At 42.4% G+C, this 25478-nt stretch overlaps 2 protein-coding genes and 1 long non-coding RNA gene across 7 annotated transcripts; 1 reads left to right on the plus strand and 2 right to left on the minus strand.

Moving 5' to 3' along the window:
* Positions 1-1300: 1300 nt before the first annotated feature.
* LOC121573979 (helicase POLQ-like) lies at positions 1301-15689 on the minus strand. Its single transcript, XM_041886416.2, has 18 exons — positions 14807-15689; positions 14079-14709; positions 13731-13909; positions 13372-13572; positions 13127-13199; positions 12949-13046; positions 12559-12657; positions 12003-12148; positions 11641-11880; positions 11328-11469; positions 11090-11194; positions 10738-10945; positions 9958-10115; positions 4534-4632; positions 3609-3782; positions 1992-2105; positions 1647-1781; positions 1301-1514 (listed from the first exon to the last, which is right to left on the minus strand). The coding sequence occupies exons 1-18, from the start codon at positions 15035-15037 to the stop codon at positions 1431-1433; spliced, it is 3117 nt and encodes a 1038-aa protein (XP_041742350.1). The 5' UTR covers positions 15038-15689; the 3' UTR covers positions 1301-1430.
* Positions 15690-15700: 11 nt separating this feature from the next.
* Positions 15701-17859, plus strand: LOC121573981. Of its 5 annotated transcripts, none has more exons than XR_006002130.2 (5): positions 15701-15951; positions 16512-16962; positions 17071-17127; positions 17220-17277; positions 17538-17859. It is a non-coding gene; the product is annotated as an uncharacterized LOC121573981 (long non-coding RNA). The 5 variants fall into 5 exon arrangements; XR_006002129.2 differs by having other exon boundaries at positions 16879-16962; XR_006002128.2 differs by lacking the exon at positions 15701-15951 and having other exon boundaries at positions 15958-16568; positions 16879-16962.
* Positions 17279-25003, minus strand: LOC121573980 (BRCA1-A complex subunit Abraxas 1). The gene is made up of 9 exons (XM_041886417.2): positions 24836-25003; positions 24571-24661; positions 24445-24481; positions 24232-24298; positions 23876-24072; positions 18979-19098; positions 18785-18869; positions 18560-18668; positions 17279-18471 (listed from the first exon to the last, which is right to left on the minus strand). Exons 1-9 carry the CDS (start codon positions 24920-24922, stop codon positions 18050-18052), a joined length of 1215 nt encoding a protein of 404 aa, XP_041742351.1. The 5' UTR covers positions 24923-25003; the 3' UTR covers positions 17279-18049.
* Positions 25004-25478: the final 475 nt, after the last annotated feature.

Raw genomic sequence — 25478 nt, forward strand, 5'->3', positions numbered from 1 at the left:
TTAGTCCTGTGTCATGCCAACAGTAAAGCATCCTGAGACCATTCATGTGTGGGGTTGCTTCTCAGCCAAGGGAGTAGGCTCACTCACAGTTTTGCCTAAGAACACAGCCATGAATAAAGAATGGTACCAACACATCCTCCGAGAGCAACTTCTCCCAACCATCCAAGAACAGTTTGGTGACGACCAATGCCTTTTCCAGCATGATGGAGCACCTTGCCATAAGGCAAAAGTGATAACTAAGTGGCTCGGGGAACAAAACATCGAAATTTTGGGTCCATGGCCAGGAAACTCCCCAGACCTTAATCCCATTGAGAACTTGTGGTCGATCCTCAAGAGGCGGGTGGACAAACAAAAACCCACAAATTCTGACAAACTCCAAGCATTGATTATGCAAGAATGGGCTGCCATCAGTCAGGATGTCGCTCAGAAGTTAATTGACAGCATGCCATGGCGGATTGCAGAGGTCTTGAAAAAGATGGTTCAACTCTGCAAATATTGACTCTTTGGAATGCTTGTAATTATACTTCAGTATACCATAGTAACATCTGAAAATATCTCATAACACTGAAGCAGCGAACTTTGTGAAGACCAATACTTGTGTCATTCTCAAAACTTTTGACCACGACTGTATGCAAATATTGATTATTTGAGGCGTGAACCAGGAGAGAAAAAACACAACCACGCAGTGACTTAACCTAGCCATGACACGCGCTCTGTGCATTGAAATTTAGCTGGTCTCAGGCAAAGTTACTTAACACTAGGCAAAGTTAATCAACACATGTGCATATCATCGGAACGTGCAAGTAAGTAGGGGGTGGTCTCAATACACTGTAGGCCTACGTATGCTACCTACTTTACTATAAGGGGGAACTTTTAGTGAAGCGGGTTAACTCTGATTGCATTCGTTTTGGAAGCAGGCTGCTTCCCGGGCGTGGTGCCCCGTCAAAAGTGAAGTAAAAGTTAAGCACGTGGAGTAATGAGTAGGATTCTGTGTTCACATGAAAAAGTGATTGCTTTTGATTAAAAGCCTTTATCTTCCTTCCCAATGAAAACTAGCACTAGTAGAACTCCCTCTATGTCCGACTACTCACTGATCTTGGGTCAAGCACGTGTGACCCTGTCGATAAATTATGGCAATGCCGTGATAGAATGTAATATTTCCCATCCCATCACGTGTGATCATTGAGCACTGAGCTTGAATTCTTTCATGGTTTTGATGCACATGAGCGTTTTATTCATTTCTATGGGATGGAATTATTACTCTATTTTGAAGAAATCTTCCACATTATCACAAAAAATATAGAGATACACATTGTTTTAATAGCACTCCCATAAACTATAAACAATATGATACACCACCATAAACAATATTAACACACCAGGCCATATAAAAGTAATCTTTACTAAATAAATCCACCCCAGCAACATATTTACAAAGAGGGGAGATCAAGAGGCATCATCAACAAGTCATCCACCTCCTCCTGAAGTGCATCAGCTTTCTCATTCAGCAGCATCTGAAACAGAGTAAATGCTCGTCATGTCGCATCACAATCCCATTTTCTACGATATTCAATGTTTTATTTACTTTATATGGATTTAGGATGTAAACAATTGTGCGTATACTAAGCATTTGACAACAGTCGTACTTTTGCAGAAGCAACAATCTGATTGGCTTGCTTCTTGAAGAGGTTCTCCACAGTCTTGACAAGAACGTTTGGGTCAGCGTTGGCCAGATGAGCCAGTGTCTTATATCCAGCATTGTACAGCTGCTTCGCTCTTCCCTGTCAAAAGCAGATAAAGGTTACAGCATGCAAAAAAACATCTGGAACAATGCCTGAATACCTTGGCTAAGATAATCGCTCTTATAACTGGATACCAAGATGTGGATATGTTTTTTTGGCCTTTTGTTGACATGTAAGTAGGACATTGTCACCATTTTAAGGATGCTATAATGCCAACAAAATGAATAGAGATTTTTTTTAAAGTCTGACCTCCATGACTCCTGCTACCTCCATGAGAGGGATGAGCTCGGCCTTGACACAGTAGGTCAGCCTGCGGGTCAGCTCAGTCAGGAGAGCGTTGAAGGGCCAGAACTCCTCCAGCTCCTGATAAGAGAGAGAGAGGACACAGTAAGATCAGTGGGGTCAAAATGGAAGGCATAGAACAGACAAAACTTAAGAGCTATTCTTAGTACTGAGAAGTGTTTGCAGTAACCCCAAGCCGTTACACTTAGATGAAATCTCAATGTTCTTATGATAATCAAGCATAGGACATGGAACCATTTTCATGAAACACTGACATGAGGGACAAAGATACAGTTATATTTAGCTGGCCTGGTACCCAATGACATCATATTCACTGAGTAAACCAAACATCAGAATGGTGCCGGAGGGGATGGCTGCCGTTTTACGGGCTCCTTTTTTCGTGTTGTTTGTAACTTATTTACAAGCACGCACCCATTCTCATCAACGGGGCTGTAGTGGAGCAAATCTTCAAGTTCCTTGGTGTCTATATCACCAACAAACTATCATGGTCCAAAAACACCAAGACAGTCGTGAAGAGGGCACAACAACGCCTATTCTCCCTCAGGAGACTGAAAAGATTTGGCATGGGTCCTCAGATTCTCAAATGGTTATACAGCTGCACCATCGAGAGCCTCCTGACTGGTTGCATCACCGCCTGGTATGGCAGCTGCTTGGCATCCGACTGCAAGGCACTACAGAGTGTAGTGCGTACGGCCCAGTATGACAACTGCTTGGCATCCAACCACAAGCCAAACTTCCTGCCATCCAGGACCTCTATACCAGACATTGTCAGAGGAAGGCCCTAAAAATTGACAAAGACTCCAGCCACCCCAGTCATAGACTGTTCCCTCTGCTACCACACGGCAAGCAGTACCGGAGTGCCAAGTCTAGGTCCAAAAGCCTCCTTAACAGCTTCTACCCCCAAGCCATAAGACTGCTGAACAGCTAATCAAATGGCTACCCGGACTATTTGCATCCCCCCTCCCCCCTTTTTAAACACTGCTGCTACTCGCTGTTTATTATCTATGCAGTCACTTTACCCATACCTACATGTACATATCACCTCAATTACCTCGACTAACCTATACCCCCGCACATTGACTCGGTACCGGTACCCCCTGTATATATATAGTCTAGTTATTGTTATTTTATTGTGTTACTTTATTTTACTTTAGTTTATTTAGTAAATATTTTCTTAACTCTTATTTTTCTTAAAACTGCATTGTTGGTTAAGGGCTTGTAAGTAAGCATTTCACGGTAAGGTCTACACCTGTTGTATTCGGCGCATGTGAGAAATACAATTTGATTTGATTAGGAACACCTTACTAATATTGAGTTGCTGCCGCCCCCCCACCCTCAATGGCACACATACACAATCCATATCTCTATTGTCTCTAGGCTTAAAAATAAATCCTTCTTTAATCTGTCTCCTCCCCTTCATCGACACTGATTGAAGTGGATTTAACAAGTGACATCTATAAGGGATCATAGCTTTCACCTGGATTCACCTGGTCAGTCTGTCATGGAAAGAGCAGGTGTTCTTAATGTTTTGTACACTCAGTGTGCCTCTATACTGGTAGCTACCTCTGTGAAGTGCAGCACGCAGGAGCAGAAGGCTGAGGAGGAGCTGAGCAGTGTCTGGATGAAGCCCCGGCTGAGCAGGAACCTGTCGGCCACGCTCCACAGGTCAGTCTCCTTCAGCGCTGACAGCAGCACCAGGGCCAGGTATAGCCGGCTCACCACCACCGGGTCCACATTCTGGGAAAGAGAGCATAATGAAAGGACCATAGAAATATAATTATTCCTCCTACTGTAGGAAGGACATCATAGTACAAAAGAATGGCTCATTGACTGTTTGGCTCATTACAGTATTATATCAATGATCACAGTTGAGAGCAGATTTGAATTCCCATCACAAGAGATTTACGGTTCATTATCTTCTATTATCTCATCTAGGGGATAAAGTGGGGGGGAAAATCGACAGAAACACAAGAGGATTAATCTAAAGATGAACTAAATAATGGTTTTAAGACAACCTATTCAAGTATAAGGCCCCTTAAAAACGACAGGGATTTAAAGCTGCAATATGTAACTTTTTGGGCGACCCAACCAAATTGACATAGAAATGTGTGGTAAACATCTGTCATTCTCATTGAAAGCAAGTCTAAGAAGTGGTAGATCTGTTCAATGTGCGCTATTTCTATGCTTCCCATTCTTAAGTTTCGTTTTTAATTTAAAACAGCTGAAATTACAAAGAAAATACAATATTTTTTGTTATGGATAAGTTATTTCACAGCGGTTTAGATGGTACAATGATTCTCTACACTATACTTGCTTGTTTTGTCACTAACTGAAATTAGGCAAACTATTCGAATTTTAGCAACCAGGAAATGGCAGAGCGATTTCTGCATAGCGCATCTTTAAAGCCAATGATAATCTCTCAACCTAGGGAAATGTGAAAATATTACACTATTGTTATAACAGTATTTAAGATATTGAATATTCTTACCTTCTTCATATTCTGGCCCGCAGCCTTTCTAGCAACGAAACTCTCAGACACTCCAACTGCTGCACACATCTTTTGCTCCGCAGCTGACAACATTGTGAACTGGAATTGATGAGCAAAAAAACTATTTTACACAATAATTGTTGTACTAAATACTAGGGTTGTCACGATACCAGATATTCAGTGGTATCGTAGCAAGGAAACAAAACATGAAGCGGACCGAATTTCCTGAGGAAAACAGTCCTAATGTTGGAAACAAGCAGCCTTATGTTATCACCCAGAATCAAATGTTTATTTTCCAAGCTATAGCACACAATATTTTACATACAGTGGGGAAAAAAAGTATTTAGTGCCCACCAATTGTGCAAGTTCTCCCACTTAAAAAGATGAGAGAGGCCTGTAATTTTCATCATAGGTACACGTCAACTATGACAGACAAATTGAGGAAAAAAAATCCAGAAAATCACATTGTAGGATTTTTAATGAATTTATTTGCAAATTATGGTGGAAAATAAGTATTTGGTCAATAACAAAAGTTTCTCAATACTTTGTTATATACCCTTTGTTGGCAATGACACAGGTCAAACGTTTTCTGTAAGTCTTCACAAGGTTTTCACACACTGTTGCTGGTATTTTGGCCCATTCCTCCATGCAGATCTCCTCTGGAGCAGTGATGTTTTGGGGCTGTCGCTGGGCAACACGGACTTTCAACTCCCTCCAAAGATTTTCTATGGGGTTGAGATCTGGAGACTGGCTAGGCCACTCCAGGACCTTGAAATGCTTCTTACGAAGCCACTCCTTTGTTGCCCGGGCGGTGTCTTTGGGATCATTGTCATGCTGAAAGACCCAGCCACGTTTCATCTTCAATGCCCTTGCTGATGGAAGGAGGTTTTCACTCAAAATCTCACGATACATGGCCCCATTCATTCTTTCCTTTACACGGATCAGTCGTCCTGGTCCCTTTGCAGAAAAACAGCCCCAAAGCATGATGTTTCCACCCCCATGCTTCACAGTAGGTATGGTGTTCTTTGGATGCAACTCAGCATTTATTTTGGTTTCATCTGACCATATGACATTCTCCCAATCCTCTTCTGGATCATCCAAATGCACTCTAGCAAACTTCAGACGGGCCTGGACATGTACTGGCTTAAGCAGGGGGACACGTCTGGCACTGCAGGATTTGAGTCCCTGGCGGCGTAGTGTGTTACTGATGGTAGGCTTTGTTACTTTGGTCCCAGCTCTCTGCAGGTCATTCACTAGGTCCCCCCGTGTGGTTCTGGGATTTTTGCTCACCGTTCTTGTGATCATTTTGACCCCACGGGGTGAGATCTTGCGTGGAGCCCCAGATCGAGGGAGATTATCAGTGGTCTTGTATGTCTTCCATTTCCTAATAATTGCTCCCACAGTTGATTTCTTCAAACCAAGCTGCTTACCTATTGCAGATTCAGTCTTCCCAGCCTGGTGCAGGTCTACAATTTTGTTTCTGGTGTCCTTTGACAGCTCTTTGGTCCTGGCCATAGTGGAGTTTGGAGTGTGACTGTTTGAGGTTGTGGACAGGTGTCTTTTATACTGATAACAAGTTCAAACAGGTGCCATCAATACAGGTAACGAGTGTAGGACAGAGGAGCCTCTTAAAGAAGAAGTTACAGGTCTGTGAGAGCCAGAAATCTTGCTTATTTGTAGGTGACCAAATACTTATTTTCCACCATAATTTGCAAATAAATTCATTAAAAATCCTACAATGTGATTTTCTGGATTTTTGTTCCTCAATTTGTCTGTCATAGTTGACGTGTACCTATGATGAAAATTACAGGCCTCTCTCATCTTTTTAAGTGAGAGAACTTGCACAATTGGTGGCTGACTAAATACTTTTTTTCCCCACTGTACAGAAGGTTTTTAAACCAACGAGTTTAGTCTGCTTTGTGTTTTCCTTTTCGATGGAAAATCCGGTATCGTAGTTTCGAGATACTGGTATCGTAAAGAGCCTACTAAATACTACAGAAGAGACAAACTCTTACACAAAACAAAATACATGCATTTCATGATTTAATAGATAGCCATAAACACACCCAAAATGCATAAAAACTAAAAAGATTGAGGTATTTTACCTACCAATCTACGTTTAATGTAGAAAACCAAAAAGCACAACAACAACAAAAACATTTAATAATTAAGAAGCATATACAGTGCATTCGTAAAAGTATTCAGACCCCTTTACTTTTTCCACTTTTTTTTACGTTACAACCTTATTCTAAAATTGATTAAATAAATATTGTTCCTCCTCAATCTACACACAATACCCTATAATGACAAAGCGAAAACAGGTTTAAGAAATGTTTGCAAATGTATAAAAAATAAAAAACAGAAATACCTTATTTACATACAGTGAGGGAAAAAAGTATTTGATCCCCTGCTGATTTTGTAAGTTTTCCCACTGACAAATACAGTCTATAATTTTAATGGTAGGTTTATTTGAACAGTGAGAGACAGAATAACAACAAAAAAATCCAGGAAAACACATGTCAAAAATGTTATAAATTGATTTGTATTTTAATGAGGGAAATAAGTATTTGACCCCTCTGCAAAACATGACTTAGTACTTGGTTGCAAAACTCGTGTTGGCAATCACAGAGGTCAGACGTTTCTTGTAGTTGGCCACCAGGTTTGCACAAATCTCAGGAGCGATTTTGTCCCACTCCTCTTTGCAGATCTTCTCCAAGTCATTAAGGATTCGAGCCTGACGTTTGGCAACTCGAACCTTCAGCTCCCTCCACATATTTTCCATGGGATTAAGGTCTGGAGACTGGCTAGGCCACTCCAGGACCTTAATGTTCTTCTTCTTGAGCCACTCCTTTGTTGCCTTGGCCGTGTGTTTTGGGTCATTGTCATGCTGGAATACCCATCCACAACCCATTTTCAATGCCCTGGCTGAGGGAAGGAGGTTCTCACCCAAGATTTGACGGTACATGGCCCCGTCCATCGTCCCTTTGATGCGGTGAAGTTGTCCTGTCCCCTTAGCAGAAAAACACCCCCAAAGCATAATGTTTCCACCTCCATGTTTGAAGGTGGGGATGGTGTTCTTGGGGTCATAGGCAGCATTCCTCCTCCTCCAAACACGGCGAGTTGAGTTGATGCCAAAAAGCTCGATTTTGGTCTCATCTGACTACAACACTTTCACCCAGTTCTCCTCTGAATCATTCAGATGTTCATTGGCAAACTTCAGATGGGCCTGTATATGTGCTTTCTTGAGCAGGGAGACCTTGCGGGCGCTGCAGGATTTCAGTCCTTCACGGCGTAGTGTGGTACCAATTCTTTTCTTGGTGACTATGGTCCCAGCTGCCTTGAGATCATTGACAAGATCCTCCCGTGTAGTTCTGGGCTGATTCCTCACCGTTCTCATGATCATTGCAACTCCACGAGGTGAGATCTTGCATGGAGCCCCAGGCCGAGGGAGATTGACAGTTATTTTGTGTTTCTTCCATTTGCGAATAATCGCACCAACTGTTGTCACCTTCTCACCAAGCTGCTTGGCGATGGTCTTGTAGCCCATTCCAGCCTTGTGTAAGTCTACAATCTTGTCCCTGACATCCTTGGAGAGCTCTTTGGTCTTGGTGGAGAGTTTGGAATCTGATTGACTGATTGCTTCTGTGGACAGGTGTCTTTTATACAGGTAACAAGATGAGATTAGGAGCACTTCCTTTAAGAGAGTGTGCTCCTAATCTCAGCTCGTTACCTGTATAAAAGACACCTGGGAGCCAGAAATCTTTCTGATTGAGAGGGGGTCAAATACTTATTTCCCTCATTAAAATCCAAATCAATTTATAAAATTTTTGACATGCATTTTTCTGGATTTTGTTGTTGTTATTCTGTCTCTCACTGTTCAAATAAACCTACCATTAAAATTATAGACTGATCATTTCTTTGTCAGAGGGCAAACATACAAAATCAGCAGGAGATCAAATACTTTTTTCCCTCACTGTAAGTATTCAGACCCTTTGCTAAGAGACTCAAAATTGAGCTCAGGTACATCCTGTTTCAATTGATCATCCTTGAGATGTTTCTACAACTTGATTGGAGTCCACCTGTGGTAAATTCAATTGATTGGACATGATTTGGAAAGGCACACACCTGTCTATACAAGGTCCCACAGTTGACAGTGCATGTCAGAGCAAAAACCAAGCAGAGGTCGAAGAAATTGTCCGTAGAGCACCGAGACAGGATTGTTTTCGAGGCACAGATCTTGGGAAGATCACCAAAAAATGTCTGCAGCATTGAAGGTCCCCAAGAACACAGTGGCCTCCATCATTCTTCAATGGAAGAAGTTTGGAACCACCAAGACTCTTTCTAGAGCTGGCCGCCAAACTGAGCAATCGGGGGAGAAAGGCCTTGGTCAGGGAGGTGACCAAGAACCCAATGGTTACTCTGAAGGAGCTCCAGAGTTCCTCTGTGGAGATGGGAGAATCTTCCAGAAAGACAACCATCTATGCAGTATTCCACCAATCAGGCCTTTATGGTAGAATGGCCAGACGGAAGCCACTCCTCAGTAAAAGGCACATGACAGCCCGCTTGGAGTTTGCCAAAAGGCACCTAAAGACTCTCAGACCATGAGAAACAAGATTCTCAGGCCATGAGAAACAAGATTCTCTGGACTGATGAAACGAAGATTGAACTCTTTGGCCTGAATGCCAAGTGTCACGTCTGGAGGAAACCTGGCACCATCCCCACGGTGAAGCATGGTGGTGGCAGCATCATGCTGTGGGGATGTTTTTCAGCGGCAGGGACTGGGAGACTAGTCAGGTTCGAGGGAAAGATGAACGGAGCAAAGTACAGAGAGATTATTGATGAAAACCTGCTCCAGAGTGCTCAGGACCTCAGACTGGGGCAAAGGTTCACCTTCCAACAGGACAACAACCCTAAGCACACAGGCTAGACAACGCAGGAGTGGCTTCGGGCCAAGTCTCTGAATGTCCTTGAGGGGCCCAGCCAGAGCCCGGAGATGAACCCGATCAAACATCTCTGGAGATACCTGAAATTAGCTGTGTAGCGACGCTCCCCATCCAACCTGACAGAGCTTGAGAGGATCTTCAGAGAAGAATAGGAGAAACTCCCCAAATACGGGTGTGCCAAGCATGTAGCGTCATACCCAAGAAGACTCGAGACTGTAATCGCTGCCAAAGGTGCTTCAACAAAGTACTGAGTAAAGGGTCTGAATACTTATGTAAATGTGTTATTTCAGCTTTGTAATTTTTTTTACTTTGCTAAAATTTCTAAAAACCTGTTTTTGCGTTGTCATTATGGGGTATTGTGTGTAGATTGATGAGGGGGAAAAACAATGTCATCCATTTTAGAATAAGGCTGTAACGTAACACAATGTGGAAAAAGTCAAGGGGTATGAATACTTTCCGAATGCACTGTAAGGGCTCTAACCTGTCTGAAGTAGATCATCCAATCAGGCTTGCACTGGGAGACCATGTCATAGGGTGTTACCAGGTAGACCAGGTGGAGGAAACTATCCAGCATCAGACTCTCCAGGCCTTTAGACAGGTCTCTATACAGGACGTCACAGTAGGTCAGATCCACTGAGCCTGGCGAGGAGAGGGCAGATACACTTAAGATTGTAGGATTGATTCATAGAAAAAACATGTCTCTGTAACAGGATTTAAATGGATTCCTAAGCATGAAACACACTGAGAATCTCACTGCTGATAGATACTTATCACAGTGGGAGGCCATTCCTTCTCTTGCTAAAACAAAAGCGGTACCTGCTACGTGCCGACCAGGTAGTGACGAACATACCGTTTCTACTTGTAGAATCGCAATGCTCGTCAATGGCCAACAACTTGACTTTGAGCCAATACGAGAGCACGAACCCCCACGTGGGGGAGCCAATAGGAGTGACAACAAAAAGGAAAAAAAAGAGGGCATTTTCTCCGTACATCCATGGATGAGCCAGTCACACTTCATATGCAATGTAGGCTATGGGATGGTAGCTAGCTAAATGCACAGATGCAATGCACGCAGCACTAAATACTTCCTCCAAGCTAGCTAACCACTGTAGCTAGTATTGACATTGCTGTGGCAATCTGGCTAGTATCAACAAGGGCTTTCTACAAAATAGCAACATTAGCGCAGCTAGCTAGCTAGCAATGTCCTATGGGAATAGAAATGGAATTAACACCTGCTCTGGAGTGTTTGAGAGTAGTTCACCTTTGTAAGTAGCTCTTCCTAGCTTGGTGACATGCAGAGTCCCATCATGTGGCTCTGTGGACACAGTGATGAGGCCTTTCACTTTCAACAGCTCAACACACTCCTGTGTCACCTCCCACAGGCTCCTCTCCAAGCACACCTGTTTCTCCTGGACAGACAGCAATGTGCCATCCATGAAGTCCCTGACCTGCTCTAAACTGTTCGTGATCTGAAGGGAGACAAAGAAAAGAAACATAAAAACCATATCATCAAATCATTCATTAAGACCAAGTTATTTTCTAAAAATATCCATCAAAAAAGGAAACTGGATTTTTCTGGAATTCACTTATGGATATTCTTCAGAAGTGCTCACATTTAATCCAATGATGGATAGGATGAGACTCAGGATACCCTTTCCGTTATCATGCATTAGGTTGCTTTTACAGATCTCTATTGGTGCAGACACAAGCTTTTTGACCTGAAAATACAAAAAGGTGGACAGGACCAATGCATTAGATGAGTCTGCTATAAAATGTCAGAACGTGCAAACATAAGGACCTGATGTCATTACATAGTACTACATGCACAGGTTTACTGTTGTTGCTCTTTACCATGACTTTGTCTTTGTCCTGTAGGATGAGGATGCTCTCTCCATGAGTGTCTATCCCAGCCCGTCCAGCCCTCCCCACCATCTGCTTGTACTGGCTCCTCTTCAGGAAGTCTACCGCCATGTACGGAGAACGCAGAATCACCCTGGTTCAAACACACAATGATGGATCCAATTACGTCTATAAGAACTGTCATTATCTAATACAGAGATGCAACTTATGTTATAACATGTCTCATGTGAGAACAGCTGTTCCTAGTAGCCTTAGTAGCAGTAAAGTAGTCTGAGACAGGTTACGCTTATTTGCTTTCGCTTACCTCCGAGCAGGTAGGTTGATCCCTGCAGCCAGCGTGGAGGTGCAGGTGAGGAGACACAGAACCCCAGCAGAGTAAGCCTCTTCCACCAGCTTCCTCTCCTCGCTGGTCAACCCACTGTGGTGGTAGGCCAGGCCGTACGGCACCATCTTCTTGAGCACCGGACACAGGGAGCCGTTCCCACTGCTCCTCAGATCCCCCAACAACACAGCCTTCTCTGCCTGCTTGTGCTGGATAAAGTCCCTGGAGAATTCAAGAAGAAGTGGCATGTTGGATCAATCACAAGCCACACAATCACAGCCACTGTACAGGCTTACCATGATTTGGAATACAGAGAGGAGGAATACAAAGATATGTCATCTTACTGTTTCAGGTATTTGCAGATCATCCCAGCCACGTTCTCACAATTCTTCTTGGTGGGACAGAAGACAAGGCACGACTGGCTTGGAATGACCTCAGTCACCAAGGCAACAATATGATCCTGATCGATCTTCTGCATTGCACTGGAGTACTGGAAAACAGAAGGATTAGTCAGGTGTTAAGACTTCAAATACAATGTGTGTCAGGCTTCAACAGCTGACTGCCTGGTACTGGAGCCTAGTATATATTTAATTATAAAATGGGTGGTTAGAGCCCTGAATGCTGATTGGCTGAAAGCCGTGGGATATCAGACCAGATACCACGGATATGACAAAACATTTATTTTTACTGCTCTAATTAAGTTGGTAACCAGTTTATAATAGCAATAAGGCACCTCTGTGTTTGTGGTATATTACCAATATACCACGGCTAAAGGCTGTATCCAGGCACTCAGCGTTGTGTTGTTCTTAAGAACAGCATATTGGCCATATACCACACCCCCCTCGGGCCTTGTTACTTAAATATAAAATATGATGGCTCTTCAAAATAAAATGAATATACCTTAAAGTTTAGGAGCCGAGAGAACCTGAAGCACTCCTCCTCCTTGGGGTCCACCTCGTATATGCTGTCCTTCAGTTTAACATACTCCTTCAGCTCGACCTGGAACAGAAACACCATGGCTATCAGTGGCCTACAATCACAGAGACAAAGGAGTGCACAACCCGCAGTCTAACTTGTATACGTTTTAACTAAGGTTTCAAAGAATATGTTGGTGATTTACATGTTGTATGTGGACTCTCACAAACAAGAAGTAGGCATACCACAGAGGATCAACATTTGATCCTCTGTGGTAACATTTGATCCTCTGTGATATGCCTACTTCTTGTTTGTGAGAGTCCACATACAACATAGCATTGCGTATATCAAGCCTATGGTTAGGAAATTACATACCGGTCTGAAGTCATTAGTGTAGTTATCTGCGCTCAGAAACCTCTGAAGATCTTGGACATTGCCCAGAGTAGCACTCATTCCAATGATCTGAGTTGACTCTGTGTAAAGAAAATTAATTTTTCAAAAGATCTCCAATCTCCATGAACATGATGAGTGTAAGAATAGCAGTCACACTTACTACTGATATAGAGCACCTTGGCTAGAGTCATCTCAATGATAGCTCCTCTGCTACCATCACCCAACATGTGGAGCTAATAAAAACAGAGATCGAGGAAACATTTGATACTACTGTACAGTATAATTGATTGCATCAAATACACAATCAGAGCATCAGAGGATTAATTTTTTGTGTTTAGTGAGTGGCTATTCTATATTTGCCAATGATAATGTCTTAGATGTTTACATAATAAGATATTTGCATACCTCGTCCACAACCACCAGCCCCACATTGTCCAGTCTGTTGGCCTCTATGAGGGAGTTGACCAGGCTGTGGGCCTTCTCTATGGTGGCAATGTACAGGGACCTCTTGCCCCTTCTCTTCACTGGAGGGAACCTGCCCTTATTGCCAGCATACTCCTCCACCATGAAGTCCAGCTCCAGGCCAAAACTGGCCAACCCTCGAACCTTGAAATGCATGCAATACAGTGCTCAGATTTGCCATTGACATGAGTTTTGTGACAATTTCCTAACCCAAATGTGGCCTTGAATACGAAAATGTCTGTGTAGTTGGATGAAAGGGGAATTATAGACATTTTGTAAACGTAATATAATGACCACAATACCTTCTCCTGCACTAGAGATATGTAGGGTAGGATGAAAAGGGCATCCCTCTTTCTGCACAGAAGCTCTTTGAGGATGAGAATCTCAGCCACCAGAGTCTTCCCACCACTGGTGGGCAGAGAGTAGATGAGGTTTTTCCTCTGCTGAACTGAGTCCAGGTTTAGACAGTTCTTCTGCCATTCTGAAATAGAAGAGAGCATTGATAATGATCCTCTGTAATATGAAGCAGGGCAAGAGATCCAATTATTCAAGACAACCACACACTTTTAAAACATAGACATGGTAAAGTTGACGCAGAACTATAGTGAGGACATGCATTAGACAGGGAAAAGGGGTAGAAAGCTATTCACCATATAAATCTTTGATTCCTTTGAGATTACATATTAGCGCCTTCACTTTGGTGGGAAGACCGAAGAAAGGCTCAAGGTCCATTGTCTCCATGGAGACAGATTCCATAGCCTGCATGGCAACACTGATCTCTGTAACTACGGCCTCCTTCTGCACTGCAGTCCGTGAGACACTAGAAGGAGCTGCTGCATTAACCAGCATGGCTCTCTTCAGATGATCTGACATGCTCTTCCTTGCCTTGGGGACCACACCTGCATTGTGCCTCTCATTTCCATCTTCAGTGCTGACAGACTCAGGACGTCTCATAGGCTTGGACGTTTTGTCCCCATCTGGACAGCAGATCCACTCTGCTGTTTGGAGAGCGTCCTGTTGAAAGGCGAGCTGTGAGCCCTCCAGGTTTGAGTCTGTCATTGAGTAATCTCGTGATTTTTTCAGACACTTGTCAGTTGAAGACTTTAGTGAGGTGAAGTCAGGGTTTTCATGCTGCAGAACCACAGGGCATCGGTTGCTGGTTGCATGGTCAATGTCATGACGTCTCATGTTCTGCTCCTCTCTATCCAGCTTGGCCAGGAAAGAGCTGTCGCCTACAATGCTGTCATAGTCCCCAAATAAATCCTCAGTGTCACTGCAGTACTGCAAAATACATTTAAAACAGTTAATACATGTGTAACGCACTACTAGACAATATATGATCAGACCACAAACATTGTGGTGTTAGTTAGCTACCCACCTCACTGAACTTTGCATGCATAGATTGGTCCATAGCCCTGGGATGCTCCATTTCAGCTGTGCTGCTGTCAGGACATTGTTGTCCAGAAGAACTGGGTATTTTCCTTATGGGCGTGAGATGACTTCTGAGCCCATCTCTGGACCTCTTCCTCGAGGACACTCGTTTTACTTTGATTTCGGCACTCATAGTCAAACCTGACTGTCTGACACCTAGCCTAAGCATACCAGCCATGTTGGCATGCTAGCTAAGTAAGTACATTCAATACAATCATGTTGGCTGACAGGTTGAGCTCCCCAATTACTTGGTAAATTAGTCAACTAATTTGATACTACTGTACAATATAATTGATTGCATCAAATACACAAGGCAAACTAGCTTTACATTGTTTTAACTAACGTTAGCTAACGAAATGTTAGCCAGAAAACTCTACGTCTAGCTAATTTAACTAACGTTAGACATGGTTAAAGCTTGGCTTACTACCAAACGACTAAAAAAAGTACTGTATAAATAGAGGATAAACGTTTAAGATTAGCTAACTGGCTACGGTGCAGAGAATGCTATTTTAAACCGTTAGTGCTACCCGGTATCCTTGGGGCGTCCATGCCCTAAACCCTAATTTTAAACCCTAATCTTAACCCTACCCTTAACCCACTGGTGGGCAGAGAGTAACCCTAAATCCAATCCAATCCAATCCAATCCTATCCTATCCTATCCTATCCTATCCTATCCTAAACCCTTAACTGTTATAAATGTCAATTTCAATTGGGTGACGTTAGAGTTGGATCCGTTCAGATTTATCCAATGTTTTACTAGTAAACATTAGTTTATTTAACGGATTAGCCAATCAGAGACGAGTAAAGATCGTAGGCAAATTTCAAATGGAGTCAGGTGGAGTACGGAATTTTTACGAGACTGTATTTATTCCGACCTAATGATATTGATACAATTAGTTCATATTTGCAGTACCGTATTTTAATATTTTAGATGCATTATATTTGTTATATGGAACTATTAAGATGTGTTATATGGAAATGTAACAAACTATCACTTTGAAAATCCATTGATTTTGGGAGGAACTACTGATCAGGCAGCAACATTTAAAGTTGAACACAGGCTCTCACGTCGTTGTTGTTTTCTTCACACAGGTCAGAAATGCTTGCTGTCCGAAGCGTTCGATCTTTGCCATTCAAATGTTCACAGCTTGGAGGCACACATAAAAATGCAGTTTTATTGTTTTGGATAAATCACATTACTAGGGATAAAATCACAATTATACTGACGTTTGTAATCATTAAGATAACCTAATATAAGCTAAATGGCTAACCTCTAAGTAGCTATGCCGTCCATTAGCTAACTAGCCACATCATGTGTCATATAAACTAACTATTCAGCATCCGACTCGTTTACTTACAGCTGCACTAGGTTCAGACAGCATTCCTGTGTAGTTTAAGAAACCACAGAGCCAGCGCTGAAACAGCGCTGATAATGAGACAATTCGGAGTACAACGCATTTCTCATCCCTGGATTGAGGTACATTTTCCGAGCCATATCTCTCGCCTGCTCAGCGGTGGCTTAATCTACACAGGAATTCTGTCCGACCCTATGTAGCTAAACAAACGGGTCGGATCTGCTGGCTAATAAACTAGCTAGCTGGCCAGAGTAACCTCAAAATGGATGTAAGGTAATGTCTTTACTTTTATCGCAGAACAATGTCTCAGAAGTATCCCAGGCTCGTCTAATCTAGTCCAGAAGAAATGACATGGTAAACAATTGAATGTGCATATGTAACGTTACTATTAGCTAGCTACCAATCTAGTAAACTACCAATCTAGTAAGAGCGCACAAAGAAAAACGTTATCGATGGACTAATTAGATCCCGGATGACATTTAAAAATACAAATTGAACTTGATTCTTATGTACTCTTAGTGGTCAAGGAGTGACATTCCACATGACGAGCATTATTACTTATTTTAACAGGATTTGAAGCTATGCCTCATTTGTTTACAACGTCTATGACAACTACATTGTTGTATGGATTTACATAACTTTATGTACATTTTTAACTCCCCAGACATTACGGATGGAGAATCCATACGAACAACCACAGAACGGCTGCATTTTATGTAACATCACAGTGTACTTCAAGAATGTTCAGGTCTGTCATTAGACTACAGTACTTAATACCGTACTGATTAGCAAAGATGCAATTGGGCAATGTTTATTTATAATATGCTTAATTTTCCTCCAAACTTCTTTCCAATAGCTGCTGGCCCAGTTTATATCCCCCCCACAGGAATAATTTACGGCAGGCACGTAACAGGTGAGAACTTGGTCAGATAAAAAAAGCTAAACATGTTCATATCACATCAGAGGCGGTCATGTCCTATTAACAAGGTGTTTGTTCCTTTCCAGGTCTGTGGTAAGAAACAGAGGGTGATTTCCAAAGCCATAAAGAAAGCTAATTCGATGGGTAAGTCATCAAATCGCTCATTTTATTATTGACTGGTCTTGGGACAGAATATCATATGATCCAATACTCTTGGGTCAGCAGCATTAAGCCTTGAGGTTGCTCTGTGATAGTTTCTCTTTGGAAACGTCAATGCACCATTTATCACTACTGACCAGGGTATTTGACATTGTGTACTACAGACTTGTCTATGGCTCAAAATGACCTTGTTTTGATCATCTAGGCCTTTGTATAATAAATACTAATACTATTTTCCTCCACAGGATTCATGTCTGTAACCCACAAGGACCCACATTTTATGAAAGATCCAAACATCTTCGACATCCGGCACTTGGAATAACTGTCTGCCTGTATTGTGGAACTAGTGTAGCATAGATACTGTAATCATTGTGTATTTAAATCATTCTTAATGTGGAATATTGCTTGTTAGTCTAGTCTTTGAGCTGCCATGCTTGGGTTGAGCCATGAGACCAATTATCGTAACTCACTACACGTGAAAATAATGTAATGTAATTATGTACAAGTCCAATAACAGCTTGAATATAAACAATTATTGATAAACACTAAAGTTATTTTAATCTCAAGGACTTGGGACAGTTATTTCTAAATGAATTTGTTTGCCCCCAAAATAAGCTAATTGAAGGCATCCCTGCAAACATCAAGTTTTCAGTCATTGATAGAGGACTGTTACAGGGGAATGTCACAGAATTTCCTATAATCCATACACAGTGACATTTAATGCAAAGTAATCATTCTTGAGTGGTCCATTTGGTCCTCAGAAGACCGGGGAGTTGGACACGTCTAAATTATTTAAGTTCTGATTGGCTGGGATCAAATCCTCCTCAGTCTCTGACCCACTGACTGACAAAGACCCCTCAGTCTCCTCCAGCATGCCTTTCCTCCTCTTGGCCACCTCAGATGATTCACGAGCGGGACGTTTTCTCCAGGATGTACCTCCGACTCTCCCAAGCCTCCCCTTCCTGGCTTTAGGGAGTGTATGACTCAGGATCAAAGGCAGTGTTGTGGCGATGTCTATGCCATGGTCAGTGCTGCAGCAGAACTCGGGCAAGGGAAACCCCTGGAAGTTTAGAGCCTGTGTTTGGAGTAGAGATGCCCCAGGAAATAGTGTTTTGATGGCCTCGCAGAGCAGCACATTCTCCTGCGGCTGAGCTGGGGTGGAGGCTCCATCTGCTGAGACTGGAAACACAAAAGTAAATAAAACATGCTTAATACACACGAGAAGAATAAATCAAGTCTGATTGATAAATAGAAACAAAGGTCATACTTTCTCTCTGCTCTTGTTTCCTCTCATTGAGCGTCCTTCTTAGAGCAGATACGTCTGCAAGCAGCTTCTCGACCAATCGTTCACTCTCTTCCACTTTCTTACATGCCGTCTGTGAAGAGAAATAAACAGAAAACCCAGGTGACGCCATGATGTTTACCAATGGTTGTACTGTACATAGTCTTTTGTACACGTTTTTACACTTCTCTTGCCATCGATTCAACTTACCTTCAGTTCACCCTGCAAGGAGTTGTTCATGTCATTAATCTCATCCACCTCCTGCAGAGATCCATCTGAGGAGAAGAATCTAGATCTACACAGGGCAAAATACAAAAATGTAAGACTAGTCACACAGGTACCAGACAAACAGATTACATTTTTCAAAGTCAATAGTGCCCAGTGCTGAGGCCCAGTAGTAGTACCTGTGTTTCCTAACAGCGCGGTTGTAGTTGACTGATGAACAAGATGCAGAGAGTCTCCAGTAGTCCTGCTCTTCCAACAAACCCAGGTTGCTGACCAGGACAGGAACACTGCAATACTGACTAATAATAATACATGGGATTTAAAGCACATTTTAAGAAATCCAAGGACTGTACAGCAAGACAGTAAAAACAAAACAAGGATAAAACTACAGCGTACAAAACATTAGGAATACCCACTGATGTCACTTGTTAAATCCACTTCAAATCAGTGTAGATGAAGGAGAGGAAACTGTTTAAAGAAGGATTTTTAAGCCTTGAGACAACTGAGACATGGATTGTGTATGTGTGCCATTCAGAGGGTGAATGGGCAAGACAAAGGATTGAAGTGCCTTTGAACAGGGTATGGTAGTAGGTGCCAGGCGCACCGGTTTGAGTGTGTCAAGAACTGCAACGCTGCTGGGTTTTTCACACAACAGTTTCCTGTGTGTATTACAGATTTTGCCCATTGCTTACACACTAAAACCGAATGCTTAGACCAAAGCCTCAATACCTAAACTTCTTGTAGCATACCTTAAACACAGTGTAACCATAGCTTAAACACAATGTCAACTTTGCTTGCAATTCTGTAATACACTTATTGCGAAACACTACACACGTTTTCTTACATTAGACACTTTGTTCAAAAACGAAATCACCTGTTATCATTGGGAAAACACTCTGTTCAAAATGCTAAACTCATCTGGCAATTGTATGCACTTACATACACACCTGAAAACACTTGCACAGAAAACAGAACACCAATCAGTCTGAGCCTTAGCACTACAAATAGGCCTCAGGTAAGCCATTTTTAGAACCTTGCAAGCATGGAGGCAATGAGAGTCAGAGTAAGAGGAGGACAAAGCGAGAGAGGAGTCGGATGTGGAAGAGGACGAGTGTGGAGACGTATATCAGATGACATCAGGGCTACTCTGGTGGACCATGTGATAAATCATGGCCTGTCCATGAGGGAGGCTGGGCAAAGAGTCCACCCTAACCTCAGTCGCTACACAGTAGCATCGATAATAAGCACATTCCGACTGGAGAACAGGTATATCTTCAAGTTTCTACTCCAGACTGTACCTACTGTATGTGTCACATGATTCTGTATCATATTACAGTATTACTGTACTAACTATACTATACAAAAATGGGTAGTGCTGTGAAGTACTGTATATGTAAAGGAATACCATTGTGATGTTGCAGTACTGTGTACAGTTTGAAAGTACAGTATGTGAAAAATAACCTAACCAATGACATCTTGTGGTGGCATTTTCTACAGAATGGTTGGACGACCTCCTCAAGGTGGAAGGGAACGGCTCTTCACTCAACAACAAGAGCTTGCCATCATTGAAATGGTGCGAGAAAATAATGCAATCCGACTTTGTGAGTTGCAACAACGCATAATTGCAAATGGAAATGAATTCAACAATATCAACAGGGTCAGCATTTCTACACTAAGTCGCATCCTACAGAAACATAACTTCAGAATGAAGCAGCTGTACAGGGTGCCATTTCAGAGGAACAGTGTCAGGATCTGCGCCATGATTATGTGCAGGTATGTGTCACTTTACTTTACATACTATATACAGTGGGGAAAAAAAGTATTTAGTCAGCCACCAATTGTGCAAGTTCTCCCACTTAAAAAGATGAGAGAGGCCTGTAATTTTCATCATAGGTACATGTCAACTATGACAGACATATTGAGAATTTTTTTTCCAGAAAATCACATTGTAGGATTTTTAATGAATTTATTTGAAAATTATGGTGGAAAATAAGTATTTGGTCACCTACAAACAAGCAAGATTTCTGGCTCTCACAGACCTGTAACTTCTTCTTTAAGAGGCTCCTCTGTCCTCCACTCGTTACCTGTATTAATGGCACTTGTTATCAGTATAAAAGACACCTGTCCACAACCTCAAACAGTCACACTCCAAACTCCACTATGGCCAAGACCAAAGAGCTGTCAAAGGACACCAGAGACAAAATTGTAGACCTGCACCAGGCTGGGAAGACTGAATCTGCAATAGGTAAGCAGCTTGGTTTGAAGAAATCAACTGTGGGAGCAATTATTAGGAAATGGAAGACATACAAGACCACTGATAATCTCCCTCGATCTGGGGCTCCACGCAAGATCTCACCCCGTGGGGTCAAAATGATCACAAGAACGGTGAGCAAAATCCCAGAACCACACGGGGGGACCTAGTGAATGACCTGCAGAGAGCTGGGACCAAAGTAACAAAGCCTACCATCAGTAACACACTACGCCGCCAGGGACTCAAATCCTGCAGTGCCAGACGTGTCCCCCTGCTTAAGCCAGTACATGTCCAGGCCCGTCTGAAGTTTGCTAGAGTCCATTTGGATGATCCAGAAGAGGATTGGGAGAATGTCATATGGTCAGATGAAACCAAAATAGAACTTTTTCGTAAAATTCAACTCGTCGTGTTTGGAGGACAAAGAATGCTGAGTTGCATCCAAAGAACACCATACCTACTGTGAAGCATGGGGGTGGAAACATCAAGCTTTGGGGCTGTTTTTCTGCAAAGGGACCAGGACGACTGATCCGTGTAAAGGAAAGAATGAATGGGGCCATGTATCGTGAGATTTTGAGTGAAAACCTCCTTCCATCAGCAAGGGCATTGAAGATGAAACGTGGCTGGGTCTTTCAGCATGACAATGATCCCAAACACACCGCCCGGGCAACGAAGGAGTGGCTTCGTAAGAAGCATTTCAAGGTCCTGGAGTGGCCTAGCCAGTCTCCCGATCTCAACCCCATAGAAAATCTTTGGAGGGAGTTGAAAGTCCGTGTTGCCCAGCGACAGCCCCAAAACATCACTGATCTAGAGGAGATCTGCATGGAGGAATGGGCCAAAATACCAGCAACAGTGTGTGAAAACCTTGTGAAGACTTACAGAAAACATTTGACCTGTGTCAATGCCAACAAAGGGTATATAACAAAGTATTGAGAAACTTTTGTTATTGACCAAATACTTATTTTCCACCATCATTTGCAAATAAATTCATTAAAAATCCTACAATGTGATTTTCTGGATTTTTTTTACTCATTTTGTCTGTCATAGTTGACGTGTACCTATGATGAAAATTACAGGCCTCTCTCATCTTTTTAAGTGGGAGAACTTGCACAATTGGTGGCTGACTAAATACTTTTTTTCCCCACTGTATTGTGATGTGGGAATGAGGGTTTATGCTGCCACCTGCCCTGCCTGTACAGCTTGTAGTTTTTGTCTATACTCACCCAACCCAGCCCCTACTTGTGTGAAAATATAGACATTGTAGTTACTGTATGTGTTTTCAGTAACACTATTCAATATTTTCTGTTACAGACAGTTCTGGAGTTTGATGCCGCCGAACTGCCGCATGAGTTCATCTACGTGGATGAGGCAGGCTTCAATCTGGCCAAAACCAGGCGTCGGGGCCGTAACGTAGTTGGACAAAGGGCTGTTGTAAATGTCCCTGGGCAGCGTCACCTTGTGTGCTGCAATTAGTGTCCAAGGAGTCCTGCATCATCATGCCACTCTAGGTCCCTACAATACAGGACAGATCATTGCATTTCTAGATGCACTACATGCAGTTGTGCAGGACAGACCACAGCAGCCCAGGTTTGTTGTCATCTGGGATAATGTTAGTTTCCACCGGGCTGCTCTGGTCCGAGATTGGTTCAACAACCATAATCATTTCACAGTTTTATACCTGCCCCTTTCTAAATGCAATCGAGGAATTATTTTCAGCGTGGCGGTGGAAAGTATATGATCGGCAACCACATGCCCGCATGACTCTTCTGCAAGCAATGGAAGAGGCATGTGGAGACATTGAGGTGGGATCAATCCAAGGGTGGATTCGGCACACGAGGCGATATTTTCCCCGATGCCTAGCCCGCGAGGACATCGCCTGTGATGTTGACGAGGTCTTGTGGCCAGATCCGAACAGAAGGCGTGATCCATAAGCCCTCCCCCGCCCCCCACCACACACACACACACGCAAGCAAAACAAGTATATGTTTTTTCCCCCCAATAGCAATTTATCCAGTAATTGTTTTGTTTTTTTACTTTTGTTTTGTTGCTAAATTTGATGTTAAGAATTTCTGTAAGAATGTTTGTTTTTTTGTAAAAACTTTTTTGTAAATACTGTTTGATTACTGCAGAAATTCTACTTTTGAGTTTTACAGAAGACAATGACAATAAAATGACAAAAATAGAAACACAAAGACTGCAGTGTTTTATATAAAGCCCATCAGTGTGTTGCTGGTGATATGAAAGAGTAATTCAAATGTTGCTTGTGTGTTGTTTTGTTTTGTTGCAATAATTCTATTTTTAGAAAGGAGGGTTAAGTTTTGATTGCAGTGTTTCATTTTGTCATATATGTGAGTTGTTAATCTCCAAGTGCTATGTCTGATTGGCTTGTGTGTTGAGTTTTGACATAATGAGCCAAATTCTGCAAACAGCCAACCTGACACAACTATGTGAAGCATTGGAGTCAACATGGGCCAGCATGCCTGTGGAACGCTTGACACCTCGTAGAGTCCATGCCCTGACGAATTGAGGCTGTTCTGAGGGCAAAAGGGGGTCCAACTCAATATTAGGAAGGTGTTCCAAATGTTTTGTACACTCAGTGTAGAATAAAAAATAAAAGCTGCTTAAGCTAGAGCTGAGTAAGGGCTAAGCTAAGCAGAGGGTAAAGCCATACTGAACAGATCGGTTTTTAGTGAAGGCAGTGATAGACTACTCACAGTGCAACACAGAGTTCAAATCTTAAAACGTACAATCACTAACTATCCCATGGCAAAACACTCACAGTTTGATTCAAAACAGTGTGAAGGCCATTAAAATGTGAATGTACTGACCTGCCATGTGATCTGTAGACTGCATACTCCAGTTTGTGAGTGGAGCCTGTCGTTGTGATCTCACTGGGTGTCAGTAGCAGAAAGATCAGCTCGTGATTGGAGAGTGCGCTCTTCAGGTTCTCATGGACTACTTGCTCTCTGAAGGTCATTTGTTGATCTGTGTTTCTCCGCTGTTTATACCAACCAATCACATTCTCCTGGATAGGAAAATCAAATAGAAGAAAGAGGGTGAATAAATTTGTGTGCTTTGTTGGCTATCAAACAAGATAGGAATGAAACGCAAACAACTTGCATTACGGTACAGGTTCCTTTACTCCCTGGACCCAGTTGCAATATCACCATCTTCTTCCCCTTACCTCCTTATAGTTGGATAAAATGTGCCTTATTTCATCCTGGTTCACCTCCCCTATTCTATTATAGAAGCTAAGGGAGGTGGAGAGAAAAATACATTAGTTTAAGTGGCATGCTTTCAGAAATAATCCATGATAGTAAGTGATAGATAAACTGTTGAAATAGCTACACACACAGCTGAATTACAATTTTAAGAAACCTTTGTCTCTGCAGTTTACCTATTGAGCTTGCGACAGGATATGTGTTTCTGAATGTCTGGAACAGAAAGCAGGGTGAGACAACAGTCAGTACACACCAAGATGATATTATAATGATTCAAATCAAGTGCACAGCTGATGACTCACTTATTGTATGCTCAAACTGTATGTTGTCGATTTGAGAATCAGTGATGTTGCTTCTCTCTTCAGCTTTGCTCTCCCCGAGAATGAGACCTTCCTGCAAAATGTTATGAGGTGCATACAAGTGTACGGGCAGTTTAATATAATAAACAATCTCTGGCAATAACCAGTATCTGAATGAGTAAGCTATTTGGTCAGACCTTTCTGTTGTGGTGTTAGGCAACAACTAGCTAACGTAGCTAATTAGCTAGCGATCTAGCCAACTACTTACCACATCAGAATCACTGTTAAAGTGCTGAAACATCAATGAACCAAGAACAAATCCGGAGACGCGAATAGAGGAGTTTGAGTCCGCCATGATTCTTTTAGTCAGAAAGACAACATCGAAAGTGTTACCGCACAGACAGAAGTGGTAACCCAGACACGTCACAGCGGCTATAAAGCTGAAGCATCCGTTTAGAACGTTTTCCCACCACCAAATATGGTAGTGAGAGGAAGTCCAGTCGCGGGTAGTGGGAGAGGATGGAACTAGGTGAAACTGGACCGACATTCTGCTAATTTTCTCATCGATCAAACATCTGATCTCAATACATTTTTCTGTCCCAAAAACTATAATCTGGTACGAACACAGTGCACTGAGTTTTATAGACTTGACGCTTTGACAAGGTTCTAAAAAATTGCATTGTTTAGGAGTGCAAGGTCGAATTGAGTTTATGCACATGCGCATTTCATAGAGGAGGCGTTCCCTAACTGACATATGCAAATACATGCCAATAGGATCTCGCTAGCTCGTGCTTGGCTTTGCCCACTTCCTTGCTTGTTCTGCCCACTATGCTTCATTTACTCCCACTTTAAACGACACAGTTGAACTATCTTGGGTTAGTTATAAATATATTTGGTGTTACGATTGCGTA

Source organism: Coregonus clupeaformis, chromosome 9 (assembly GCF_020615455.1).
Source record: "Coregonus clupeaformis isolate EN_2021a chromosome 9, ASM2061545v1, whole genome shotgun sequence".
Taxonomy (NCBI): Eukaryota; Metazoa; Chordata; class Actinopteri; order Salmoniformes; family Salmonidae; genus Coregonus; species Coregonus clupeaformis.